Genomic DNA, 14,195 nt, shown 5'->3' on the forward strand with positions numbered 1-14,195 from the left:
ACGACTGAGCCACCCAGACGCCCCTTGCTATGTGAGTTTTAATGCATTATTGTCTACATAGAAGTTTTATTGTGTTTTAATAGTAATCCATTGGTATTAATCCACATCATTGCTTAGTATAGAGTCCAGTTGAATTTAGGTTGTCATTTTGTCCAACACTTCACCATACCCCATAATCATCTGGTCAAATGCATCACTTCCAATCACTGAACAAATAATTGGAGAAAGTTCTATCTGGGATCTAGAGTTAGGAAGTGTTGGTAACGTATGAGCCCATGTGGTAATAGTGTATGTGTGTCATCATTTCTTGTTTGAACCACTGCTTGGTAGAGGTGAGGTAAAGAGAACCAGGTAAAGTGTGTGTGCAAACTTATGGGACTCTCCTTTCTAGATGACTTATAATTGTTCCAGAAGTCATTTTATTATTCTTTTTTTATTTTAAAGAGAGAGAGAATGTGTGCATTTAAGTTTATATTTATTTATTTTGAGAACGAAAAAGAGCACACAAGCGTGCGCTGGGGAGGGGCAGAGAGAGGAGAAAGAATCCCAGTCAGGCTCCATGCTAATCAGTGCAGAGTCCAATTAGTGCAGGGCTTGATTCACGAACAGTAAGATCTTGACATGAGCCAAAATCAAGAGTTGGATGCTTAACCGACTGAGCCACCCAGGTCCCCCTAAGATTTTATTTTTAAGTAATCTCTATACCCAGTGTGGGGCTTGAACTTAACAACCCTGAGATCAGGAGTTGCATGCTCTACCAATTGAGCCAGCCATACACCCTACCAGAAGTCATTTTTAATTAACTTTTTGGAATTTGGCTTGGGTTGGTTAGGTTACAGGCTAGTCCACAGGTATCTTAGCTCATGATACGACTAGCCTGTTGTACCTTTGTAATGAAAAAAATAGAATCAATGCTTAGGAGTAAACTCCGGTAATGTAATATTTGAACCAAGTATTTTACTTCTTGCTGTCCTGGTAGCCATTTACTCAAATATTCTGTGGCTGATGGTATAGTAGTCACCAATTTGTGGCTGAGCTAGGGTGTTATATGACTCAAGACCTTTAGGGCCTTAGAGAAAAAAGGGAAAGCTTACAGTGTTGTAAGCTTTGACTGAGCTCCATGAACTAAGGGAAAGAAATATCATGGGGTCCATAGAGGGTAGATGTTGTTGAATTGATTATGCATATTGTTAATGATTATAAGTTGTTGAATTAAGAGTTTTCTGACTGATGAGACAAAAGAAATACTATTAAGATATGTTAACTCCAGAAGAAAGTAGTAATGAAGCCTGTGGTAAAACTGTTATGAATTAAATCTCTCTTTTGGCATTAATTACTTCAGAGAAATTGGTGTCACCTTTTGTGACTTGCCTACCTATCTACTAGTTAAGCTTACAGAAGGTTAGGGTAGAGGCATAGAAAATGAGAAAAGATTTTGGAGTAGCTAGGTACTTGGATAAAATTAAGAAGTTATCCTTGGGGCACCTGGGTGGCTAGTCAGTTAAGTATCCGACTTCAGCTCAAGTCATGATCTCATGGTTAATGAGTTTGAGCCCTGTGTTGGGCTCTGTGCTGACAGCTCAGAGCCTGGGTCCTGCTTCAGATTCTGTGTCTCCCTCTCTCTCTTCCCCTCCCCTGCTCCCTCCTTCCCTCTCTCTCAAATAAATAAACATTAAAAAAATCTTTTTAAAAAAGAAGTTATGTTAGTCCAACTTTAGGATAACTAGAGCCTCGAGTGAGAGTAGGGGAATTTTCTGTAAAAAATATTCAGAAAGAATATTCTCAAGCAATAGAATCCAGGGGGTAGTCTGGCCAGATAGCTAATTTATACTTGCCTCTGCAGATCTAGCCTGAGCTGTCCTGAATCTTTGCAAGCTGTTACTGTATATACCTGTTATGGTAATTTATTACTGTATAACTCACATTGAGTTCCCATCATTCTCTGGATCAGCTTTTAAAAATTTATTTGTTGTATACTTTTCATTGTAGAAAATATCAAATTTATACAAAAGATGAAGACAATAATATTATGAACCCCTATTTACCCTTTGCCTATTGTCAGCAGTTACCATGGCTGATCTTGTTTTGTTTGCTACTTCTCTCCTTTGCCTCCTACCCCACGTTATTTTTAGACAGATTCCAGGTAGGAATAGTTTCATATGAATCAGTTTTCAGTTGTCATCTCCAGAGCACCTTGCCAGGGAAAGCTGTTTGATCTTCTCTCATCTTTAGCATGTTCCATCTTATCCTGTTAGCTGTCTTGGCTCTTCCGTACTCTGGTGCACCCTGACTTCCACGTCTCAGGCTTTTCCTAAGTCATTCCATGCATATAAACAACTTTCGTTCTCCTGCTTTTCACACCTCCACGCAGCTTTCAAGTTTTTATTTGTTTTGGCTTGCTTCCTTTATTTAGTCTCCCATTAGGTTATAAGCTTGTCAAGAGAAAAGAATTGGTATACTTACTACTGGTTCAAAAACTATGCCTATATAGAATTTTAGCCTTTTCAGAGTGCTTTGATTTTTACCAAAGTATTATAAAAACCCACTTGCTAGATTTTAGAAAGAGCATAGTATCTTCATTTTCCAATGAGGTAATTGAAGCAAAGGCAGCTACATGTCTCTAAGGTTACATGGTATAGCTAAGTCAAAAGTAAATGCCTAGACTCCAGTTACATGGTTTATATTTCTTTCTATTTGATAGACTTTATTTACATAGTATTGGAAATCCTAAAGATGCTAGATAATGTCTAGCTTTAATGAGCCAAGAAGACATTTGTGAATGATATTGCAAATATTTGTAAAAAGCTATGGATATAGGTTTATAAACAAGGAGGATAGAAAAGGAACTTAAAATTTGGTTTTGGGGCACCTGGGTGGCTTAGTTGGTTGAGCAACCAATTCTTGATTTCAGTTCAGATCATGATCTTGCAGTTCGTGGCTTCTGCCGCAAGTCAGGCTCTATGCTGGCAATGTGGGGCCTGCTTGGGAATCTCTCTCTCCTTCTGCCACTCCCCTGCTTGTGCTCTCTCTCTGAAAATGAATGAATAAACTTAAAAATTTTTTTTAATTAAAAATAAAATTTGGTTTAAAAGACTAGGAAAATGGTATCCAAAATCTATAAAGAGCTTATCAAACTCAACACCCAAAAAACAAATAATCCAGTGAAGAAATGGGCAAAAGACATGAATAGGCACTTTTCTAAAGAAGACATTCAGATGGCTAACAGGCACATGAAAAAATTTTCAAAATTACTCATCATCAGGGAAATACATATTAAAACCACGGTGAGATACCACCACCTCACACCTGTCAGAATGGCTAAAATTAACAGGCAACAACAGATGTTGGCAAGGATGCAGAGAGAGAGGAACCCTTTTGCACTGCTGGTGTGAATGCAAACTGGTACAGCCACTCTGGAAAACAGTATGGAGGTTCCTCAAAAAACTAAAAATAGAACTACCCTGTGACCCAGCAATTGCACTATTGGGTATTTATACAAAGGATACAGGAGTGCTGTTTCAAAGGGGCATATGCACCCCAATGTTTATAGCAGCACTATCAACAATAGCCAAAGTATGGAAGGAGCCCAAATGTCTATCGATGGATGAATGGATAAATAAGATGTGGTATATATATACAATGGAATATTACTCAGCAATAAAAAAGAATGAAATCTTGTCATTTGCAACTATGTGGATGGAACTAGAGTGTATTATGCTAAGCGAAAGGAGTCAGAGAAAGACAAATATCATATGACTTCACTCATATGTAGAATTTAAGATACAAAACAGATGAACATAAGGGAAGGGAAGCAAAAATAATATAAAAACAGGGAGGGGAACAAAACATAAGAGACTTAAATACAGAGAACAAACTGAGGGTTGCTGGAAGGTTGTTGGGGGGGAGATGGGCTAAACGGGCAAGGGACATTGAGGAGGATATTTGTTGGGATAAGAACTGGGTATTGTATGTACATGATGAATCACTAAATTCTATTCCTGAAATCATTATTACACTATATGTTAACTAACTTGGATGTAAATTATAAAAATAAATAATAAAATTTTTTAAATTAAAAAACAAAGACCAGGATAATAGTGGTTTCTAGTGGCTCAGTCGGTTGGGCGTCTGACTTCAGCTCTGGTCATGATCTCATAGTTTGTGAGTTCAAGCCCCACAATCAGGCTCTCTGCTGGGCAGCGCAGAGCCTGCTTGAGATCCTCTGTCTCCCTCTGTCTCTGCCCCTCCCCAACTTGCGTGCTCTTTCTCTCTCTCTCTCTCTCAAAAATAAATTTAAAACAAAGCATTAAAAAATAAAATAAAATAAAATAAAATAAAGACCAGGATAATAATTTATTACATACAATAAAGAGAGGAAAGAAAACTTATATTTCATTTCAGACTGGGAACTCCTTTATGACAAGAACAGTCTCATTCATCTTTATATCTCCAGAGCTTAGCTTGCAACCTGCCTTCCCTGATATCTGTCACTATATAGTAGCTTCTCAACAAAAATTTATTGAATGAGTTGATGCTTCAGGCTGTTCTGTCTGGTGATTATGTTTATAAAATGTATTATTTCTATGGAATTAATAGAGGGTTAAATTAAAGCTAATGATGGGGCGCCTGGGTGGCGCAGTCGGTTAAGCGTCCGACTTCAGCCAGGTCACGATCTCGCAGTCCGGGAGTTCGAGCCCCACGTCAGGCTCTGGGCTGATGGCTCAGGGCCTGGAGCCTGTTTCTGATTCTGTGTCTCCCTCTCTCTCTCTGCCCCTCCCCCGTTCATGCTCTGTCTCTCTCTGTCCCAAAAATAAATAAACGTTCAAAAAAAAAGAAAATTAAAAAATAAATAAATAAATAAAGCTAATGATGATAGTTAACTTCGCATTTAACTAGTTAATTGATGATTCAGGGTTTATCTTGAAATCAGTGAATATCTCACAGATACTTTGTTCTTAATCCCATATGCTTTCATCAGGTGAACACTCCAACCAAAACCTATGGAATGGGGAAAGGCCGTGCGGCAGATCTGAAGTATATTGAGGCTTGTGCCAGACGCATTGTGCAAAACTCACATGGGTACAAAATTGTGACTGAGAAAAGCACAGTTCCAGTGAGGGCAGCAGAAAGTATTCGTCGAATATTTGATGCAAACACAAAACCCAACTTGAATTTACAGGTATAAAAAAAGGAAGCGTTAGAACCTGATACTATGTAAATACTGCTGCTTATAGTTGCCCATGGTTAATTCTAGGCTTACAACTTTGTTTTGCATTGGGATTCTAGGTACTGTCCAACCCTGAGTTCTTGGCGGAAGGAACAGCCATCAAGGACCTGAAGAACCCAGACAGAGTACTGATTGGAGGGGATGAAACGCCAGAGGGCCAGAGAGCTGTGCAGGCACTGTGTGCTGTGTATGAGCACTGGGTTCCCAGAGAAAAGATCCTCACCACTAATACTTGGTCTTCAGAACTTTCCAAACTGGTTGGTATAGAGCATTCAACTCTCCATTTAATTTAAAGCCAAGGACTTATTTCTCTTAAGCCTGATAAGCCACACAGGTACTTTCTTAATATTAAATAAAAGGTATGCTTTTGAAGACAATATTCTTGTCCATTATGAAATAATTTTCACAAGGGAAATCAAATATTGGGGTATAAAATATTTTGGAAAGTGCTACATTTTAATAAAATATAACATAAAATGAAGGGTTCATTAAAACTGTAGTCCTAAAAATCACTCTTTCCCTTTTTTACTCCCGTTCTTAATCATCTTTCTTCTCGAATTTAAAACATTTTCCTTTACCAACCCATTCATAGCCTCCTCAAATTGAGGCCATCAGTAACTTTTATATCTCCCTCAGTAATTTGTATCAACTCAGTGAAATATAATCCAGACATTTAAAATTGCCATTTTAACTCGTTGTACTTTTCCTTTTTTTCCCCCCCGAAGGCAGCAAATGCTTTTCTTGCCCAGAGGATCAGCAGTATTAACTCTATAAGTGCCCTCTGTGAAGCAACAGGGGCTGATGTAGAAGAGGTGGCAACAGCCATTGGAATGGACCAGAGAATTGGAAATAAGTTTCTGAAAGCCAGTGTTGGTAAATTGAAATTTTTCTGTACATAAAATAGATTCATTTAGCTGGGTCTCTAACTTTAAGGAAGTCTTTTTTTTTTTTTAATATTTATTTATTTTTGAGAGAGAGAGAGAGAGAATGTGGGGAGGGGTAGAGAGAGAGGGAGACAGAGGATCAGAAGCAGGCTGTGCGCTGACAGCACAGAGCCCAAGGAGGGACTCAGACTCACAAACTGTGAGATCGTGATCTGAGCCGAAGTTGGACGTTTAACCAACTGAGCCACCCAGGCGCCCCAAAGAAATCTTTGTTTAACTTGATGCCCTCAAAATAATGATTCTGTTATACATGTGACATCTTCAACCTATCTGGAACTTCCCAAGTGCAGCAATAATTTAACTTGTTTAATAATTACTGATTGATTAGGAGGATAAACAGAGTTCACTGTTTTAGGAGCATTAATTGGTATTCAGTTCGAACATTTAGGAAGAGTAAGTTCCAGAGACCACATAGGAAATAACTCAATATCTTACTGAAGCAAACAGGAAACAAATTTCCTATCATTTACTTTGCCTACTAATATACTTTTGGAAATGTGGCCTGGGTGAAGTAAGTCGGTCCTTATTAGTTGCCAGTTCTGTACTTCTGAATTATCCTATTTGCTAAAATTTATTTTTAATCCCAAAATCAGTGCCCCTAGTGCTTTCACGGTCATTTGCAGACACAACACAGCAGCAAAAAATTTGAGTCACCCAACACAGACATTTCCAGCTGAAGTTGCATAAGGCAATGCTCTTGTTTCAGCTCCCATTCTGTAAACAAGTGCTTTTTTTGTGGTCTATTTAGTGTCACATTTTTTACATTTTTGTGCTTTTTATTGGTGGTTTCACTTTTCTAAATGGCCCTCAGGCATATTGCAAAGTGCTGCCTAGTGTTTTGAAGTGCCAGGAGACTCTGATGTACCTCACAGAGAAAATACGTGTGGTTAGATAAGCTTTATTCAGGCATGAGCTATAGTGCTGATGGCTATGAACTTAATGTTAATGAATCAATAATATATATTAAATAAAGTGTCTTTAAACTCATAAGGGCAAGAACAGGGACACTGGGCTGGCTCAGTTGGTAGAGCATGCAACTCTTGATCTCAGGGTAATGAGTTTGAGCCCCATTTTGGGTATAGAACTTACTTAAAAGGGGGAGGCAGAAGACACGAGCAGACATTTCTCCAAAGAAGACATACAGATGGCAAACAGACACATGAAAAGATGCCCCGTATCACTCATCATCAGAGAAATGCAAATCAAAACCATAATGACATGTCACCTCACACCTGTCAGAATAGCTAAACTAAAAAATACAAGAAACAACAAATGTTGGCAATGATACAGAGGAAAAGGAACACTCGTGCACTGTTGGGGGGAATAAAAACTATTGCAGCCAGCGTGGAAAACAATATATGGAGATTCCTCAAAAATTAAAAATAGAATTATCATGCGATCCAGTAATTCCACTACTGGGTATTTACCCAAAGAATACAAAAACACTAATTCAAAAAGATATATCGACCCCTATGTTTATTGCAGCATTATTTACACTAGGCAAGATATGGTGGCAACCCATATATATATGTGTATATATACATATACACACCACATCTTCCTTATCCATTCATCTATCAATGGACATATACATATATATATGTGTGTGTGTGTGTGTATAATATACACACACACACACGTGTATATATATATATACACACACACACACACACATATATATACATATACACAGTGGAATATTACTCAGCCATAGAAAAGAATGAACTCTTGCTATTTGCAACAACATGAATGAATCTAGAGAGTATTATGCTAAGTGAAATAAGTCAGTTAAGGAAAGATAAATACCATAAGATTTCACTCATATGTGGAATTTAAGAAATAAAACAAACAAAAGAGAAAAGAGACAAACCAAGAAACAGACTCTTAACTATAGAGAACATACTTATGGCTGCCAGAGGGGAAGTGGATGGGGTGAAATAGATGAAGGGGATTAAGACTACACTTATCATGATGAACACTGAGTAATGTGTAGAATTGTTGAATCACTATATTGTAGACCTGAAACTAACATAACACTGTATATATACTATGCTGAAATTAAAATTGAAAATCAAAAAAATAAAAACATTAAAAAGTCTAATAAAATAAATTTTTAATAAAAGTAAAATGATTATGTATCAATTTGTTGGTGAAATGTGACCATAAGCTCACAGGAACCTAACTCTTTATTTTGCCTAGAAACAATGCTTTAGTATTCATTAATTCCACATTTGTGGCAATTTTGTAGAATGTAACTAGTAGATAATGAGAATTGGTTGTGTTTTTGGATATAAGTTAACATGGTTGATCTAAGGGTAAATAGAGTTTTATAGATTGGGCCATAGGCAGCCCTTCGTGTGTTTCTGGGGCCTAATGCCATTTCTCAATTCTGGTTTCCCTGCCCTTTTCTATCTTTTTAGTATTTTCTTTAAGCTACCATTTAAAAAAAAATAGCTACTATTTATTGAAGGTCTCTTATGCAACAAGTTCTGAACTAGTACTTTATATATCTCATTTATTAATCCTTATAGCCTGTTAAGAAGGTGCTGGTATGTCCTTTATAGAGATGGTTAGGGATCAGGGAAATTTTCACAACTTGCTGTAAGTCACACAACTAGTGAGTGGCTAGGTGTTTTGGACTCCAAAGCACATGCCAATCCTTACTGTATATTGAATTGTATTAGAACAGGGTGGGCAAACTATTGTCTTCAGGCTAAAATTGGTCCCTAGCTTGTTTTATAAATAAAGTTTCATTGGAACACAGCCATGCCAATTTTATTACATATTGTCTATGACTGCTTTTGAGCTACAAAGGCAGAGTTGAATATTTGTGCCAGAGATTATGTGGCCCACAAAGGCTAAAATATTTACAATTTGTCCCACAAAACTTTACCAGCCCTGTGCTAAACTAAGTGCTAAACTAAGAGAGGTGGGGCAGTGATACCAGATGAATAAGGGATAAAATAGAAAATGTAGCCATAATAAAACATTTACTAGAAGATTATCTAGAAATTATTTTAGAGTTGATTAGTTGCTTGCAAATTTCACACATTATTTAAACCCAATAACTTTCCAACATCTAAATTTTATTATTAGAAATCCTAGCATAGGGTCACCTGACTGGCATAGTAGAGCATGCAACTCTAATACAGTAGATCATGCAACTCTTGATCTCGGGGTTGTGAGTTTGAGCCCCATGTGTGGGGTGGAGTTTACTTAAAGAAAAAAAAATTCTAGCTTAGGCCCTCTGATTTAGTGTGACAGATTTGTCACATGATTCAGTTGTGGTTCTTAAAAATACTGTCACTTTTTTCTTCAGGTTTTGGTGGAAGCTGCTTTCAGAAAGATGTTCTGAATTTGGTTTATCTCTGTGAGGCTCTGAATTTGCCTGAAGTAGCTCGGTATTGGCAGCAGGTATTAATCTTTCTAGTCACAACTTTTGCTTAACTTATGATTAAAACATGTCACCCTTTGTGAGATGTTTTTGACAGAATTTATTTATTCCAGGAACTCAAACATTATATTCAGTTTCTTTATTTTAGGTTTACTTATTGGGCTTCTTTGTTTTTGTCTTTTTTGCTAATCAACTCTGATGGAAATTTCTGATAAACTATCTGTCTTCTAGTTTTATAACACATTTGCTCTCAGGGTAAAGCAAGAACTATTAATTACAACTCTTCTCTATCCTAAAAGGCAGACAATCGTAACAAAGGAAGAACCTGTATTGTAATGCTTTCAAGGTGGTTTGTGTGTGTTGATATTTGTTTTGTCCCTTTGAGATTCACAGAGCTAAAATTAAAGACCCTTCCCAAACTGAAAATAGAGTTTCACATTAATTGAGTGCTTTCCCTGTGCCAGGCACTTTCTTAGGTACTTTGCATATTTCATTTAGTCCTCATCACTAATATTCCCCATTTCTAGGTGAGGAAACTGAGGCTTACAGACATTAAGTAATATGTCCAAGATACCAGCCGGTATACATATCTTTCCCAAATATTTTTTCTGCAACTTTGTAGTTTTTTAGATTTCAGCAGTGGGTGACAGTATAAGGAAATGTACATTTTTAAGGAAAATGTACAATGTAAAAGTTTGTTTCATTCAGTCCAGCATGATGACTTTAGCTTCCTGTCCATCATGGCAAAATGCAGATAAAGTCTTGATTTTCCAACACTCTGGGCTCATTTCACGAGCTCTCAGGTTTTGAGACAGCCCCTAGAAATTCAGTGCCTTAAAAAAAAAAAAAAAAAACCACATAAAAACTAGTCTCTTTCCTTATATACTGGCCACCAATAGGAAGTCTTGTTTATTTATTTATTTTTACTTTTTAAAAAATGTTTATTATTTATTTTTTTTTTTTGAGAGATGGAGAGAGCGAGTGTGAGCGGGGGAGGGGCAGAGAGAGAGGGAGACAAAAATCCAAAGTGGGCTCTGTGCTGATGCAGAGAGCCCGTATGGGGCTCGAACCCATGAACCGTGAGATCATGACATGAACCGAAGTCAGACACTCAACCCACTGAGCCACCCAGGTGCTCCTGAAGTCTGTTTATAGACTCTTAGGAGAGTAAAGGGTTAGGCGAGCAGAGACTTTTATTCTTACAATATTTAGTTAAAAACTTAGCCAAGGGTTAGGAGTGCTATGCTTTATCAAGAGGCAGCTATAACTCTGCATTGTTCAACTGTTTTCTGCTCACTTTCTACTTCCACTCAGTTTCGGTGAGGGGTAAGCGTATATGGCGAGGGTGGTGGTGGGGCTTTGGGATTTGATTGCTTACAGCCTTGCTTCCATAGGGTTTGGAGAAGTTGGCAAAGGAGAACTCTGTTTTCTCTGTGCCTTTTTTCAGCTATTATAGCTGGATCTCAAGTGGGGTTGAAACTTAACTGTGCTCCTCATCTTTACATCCATCCCATCTGAGGTTGGTGCATGGAAGCCAAGTGAAAATTTTCAGGATGACTTTAAGTGTGGGATGGTAATTCTTTTTTTTTTTAATTTTTCATAGATACTGAAGAGGTTGTTTAATCTTTGCCTCCTGTTACTTTATGAGGCTGGTATTCATACAATAGTACTATAAAACTGTGAGCAGTGTGTGGCATAGGCTTCACCTCTTTTAACTGCACTAATTGTACATGTATACGTTGTATAATTGTACATGTAATTTCAGGTCATAGATATGAATGACTACCAGAGAAGGAGATTTGCTTCCCGGATTATAGACAGTCTGTTTAATACAGTAACTGATAAGAAGATAGCTATTTTGGGATTTGCATTCAAAAAGGACACCGGTGATACGAGGTACCAGTTCTTAAAAATATTTCAACCCCTTTGAGAGTACTAACTGCTCATCTTATTTTGATTTTTGATAGTGGATGTGTGTGTGTGAAATATATGTGCATATATATAGTATAAAGAATAAAAGTAAAGTGAACATCTGTATCCTCACAAGAAATAGAATTTTCCCTCTACAAACTCCTTAGGTATTAGAATATATGCTATTTTGTTTCATTATACTCCCTAGCAATACTGATGTTTTTTCCTTTAGAGAATCTTCTAGCATATATATCAGCAAATATTTGATGGATGAAGGTGCACATCTCCATATATATGATCCAAAAGTACCAAGGGAACAAATAGTTGTGGATCTTTCTCACCCAGGAGTTTCAGAGGATGACCAAGGTAAGGCTTTGAGTCTTATGAATCACTGAATATGGGCCTAAAACTTGTTTGTTCTCTAGAAACCTTTGGTGGTTCTGTTTTGTTTTTGTTTCTTAATGAAATGCTGCATTAAAAAAATTTTTTTAGGGGTGCCTGGGTGGCTCAGTTAGGCATCCAACTCTTGATTTTGATTCAGGTCATGGCCTCAACAGTTCATGGGATCAAGCCTTGCATCAGGCTCCGTGCTGACAGTACAGAGCCTGCTTGGGATTCTCTCTCTCCCTGTTTCTTTGTCCCTCCCCCCGGCGCTCTCTCTCTCTCTCTCTCTCTCAAAATAAATAAATAAACTTAAAAAAAATTCCAGTATGGTTAACATACAATGTTATATTAGTTTCATATGTACAATATAGTGATTCAACAATTCCATACATTACTCAGTGCTCTTTGTGATAAAGTGCAGTCTAAATCCCCTTTATCTATTTCACCCATTCCCCCCACCTGCCCCTCTGGTTTGTTCTCTATAGTTAAGACTGTTTCTTAGTTTGTCTTTCTCTCTCTCTCCCTTTTTTTCCTTTGTTTATTTGTTTGGTTTCTTAAATTACACATATGAGTGAAGTCATATGGTATTTGTCTTTCTCTGACTGATTGACTTAGGATTGTACTCCCTAGCTCCATCCATGTCATTGCAAATGGCAAGATTTCATTCTTTTTGATGGCTGAATAATATTCTGTTGTATGCATATGTATGTGTGTATGTGTATATATATGTGTGTGTGTGCGTGTGTGTGTATGGTACAGCTTCCTTATCTATTCATCTGTTGATGGACATTTGTGCTGCTTCCATGGTTGTTCTATTTTTATCATGGGTAGGCCTTCTTTTCTGCCTCATTTCTCTAAAATTAAACTCTTAGACATTGTTCTATCAACTTTGATTTTACTGGCTGTGGGTTGGTCTGATGATTTTTCCAACATACCCTAAGAAGCCCCAGATGTTCCAAGGAGATGCTTCTAGGGTAAGGTTCAGGTGCTCCAGGCACCCCCCCCCACCATTACTCTCATTCTCACTTCAACCAGACTATTTCACTTCTGTCAGACCTTCCTAGTAACCCTAGTATTAAAATGCATAATTTCATTTTTTTTAATTTTTTAATTTTTTATTTTTCAACGTTTATTTATTTTTGGGACAGAGAGAGACAGAGCATGAACGGGGGAGGGGCAGAGAGAGAGAGGGAGACACAGAATCGGAAACAGGCTCCAGGCTCTGAGCCATCAGCCCAGAGCCCGACGCGGGGCTTGAACTCACGGACCGCGAGATCGTGACCTGGCTGAAGTCGGACGCTTAACCGACTGCGCCACCCAGGCGCCCCAAAATGCGTAATTTCAAATAATTCCCTTCTTATTGCCAATTTTTTGTTGCTGTTGTTACAGTGTCCCGGCTCGTGACCATTTCCAAGGATCCATATGAAGCATGTGATGGTGCCCATGCTGTGGTTATTTGCACTGAGTGGGACATGTTTAAGGTGAAGTGACAAGTACTATGAAAGAAAATTTTAGAAGTATTCTGTTATCAGTAGGGGTTGAGTATGTGTTCATGTATATGTTCTAATTGTTTCATTTCTGTCTTTATAGGAATTGGATTATGAACGCATTCATAAAAAAATGCTGAAGCCAGCCTTTATCTTTGATGGACGACGTGTCTTGGATGGGCTCCACAACGAACTACAAACCATTGGCTTCCAGGTAATTAATTATGATCCTGGACCAGTTTTGTTTTGTTTGTTTGGTCATTTGCTTTTTAGTGGGTTTGAGTTTTAGAATTTTAATATTCCCTTCTTTAGCAATAACATAACATGGGGGCAACATGTCAGTTCTCTGGAAAATCTCTATGCGATTTGTGTAATTACTCCACTCCCTCCTTAATTTGTAATCTCAAGATCATTCAGTATTGGTCTTCCTTACATGGTATCTAGGAGTCAGTAGTTATCTATTACATAGGGATAGAATGTACCTTGTCTTACTTCATATAAAGATCAAGTAAGAAAATATACAATTTAAAAGAATTTTTTTTTCTTCCCAGAGCCACCCACGCTGCTCTGATGAACTATCTGCACCACACTGACACCCTCAGGGGCCAGGCCACTTATTCCTATCTGAATGTTTTGAAAACTGCAAAATGCAGTGTAGTTGTCACATATTGCATAGGATCCTATACCTTTTGAGTGCTCAGCACTGTTCTAGCGCCTGAGAGGTCTGAGCGAGAAGTATGGGAGCTTTAGTGGGACTGGCCCTTTTTTAATTCAAAGTTTGCTACCTAAATGGAGTGTTTAGAGAGCTGACAGAAACCTGAACAGTACCTTTATGTTGCATCTATTTC

General features: G+C 37.7%; 1 protein-coding gene across 1 annotated transcript in view; it reads left to right on the forward strand.

Annotated features, from left to right (window-relative positions):
- The window catches only part of UGDH (UDP-glucose 6-dehydrogenase), a 31,862-nt gene that overhangs the window by 14,116 nt on the left and 3,551 nt on the right, over window positions 1-14,195 (forward strand). The window contains exons 4-11 of the mRNA XM_040485344.1: window positions 4,979-5,179; window positions 5,287-5,484; window positions 5,953-6,100; window positions 9,491-9,585; window positions 11,331-11,461; window positions 11,709-11,842; window positions 13,250-13,341; window positions 13,451-13,561. Of these exons, the coding sequence (XP_040341278.1) occupies window positions 4,979-5,179; window positions 5,287-5,484; window positions 5,953-6,100; window positions 9,491-9,585; window positions 11,331-11,461; window positions 11,709-11,842; window positions 13,250-13,341; window positions 13,451-13,561 (1,110 nt within the window). The remainder of the gene's footprint in view (window positions 1-4,978; window positions 5,180-5,286; window positions 5,485-5,952; window positions 6,101-9,490; window positions 9,586-11,330; window positions 11,462-11,708; window positions 11,843-13,249; window positions 13,342-13,450; window positions 13,562-14,195) is intronic.

This window comes from Herpailurus yagouaroundi, unplaced genomic scaffold, assembly GCF_014898765.1.
Source record: "Herpailurus yagouaroundi ecotype Mexico unplaced genomic scaffold, PumYag 28, whole genome shotgun sequence".
In the NCBI taxonomy this organism is placed as follows: Eukaryota; Metazoa; Chordata; class Mammalia; order Carnivora; family Felidae; genus Herpailurus; species Herpailurus yagouaroundi.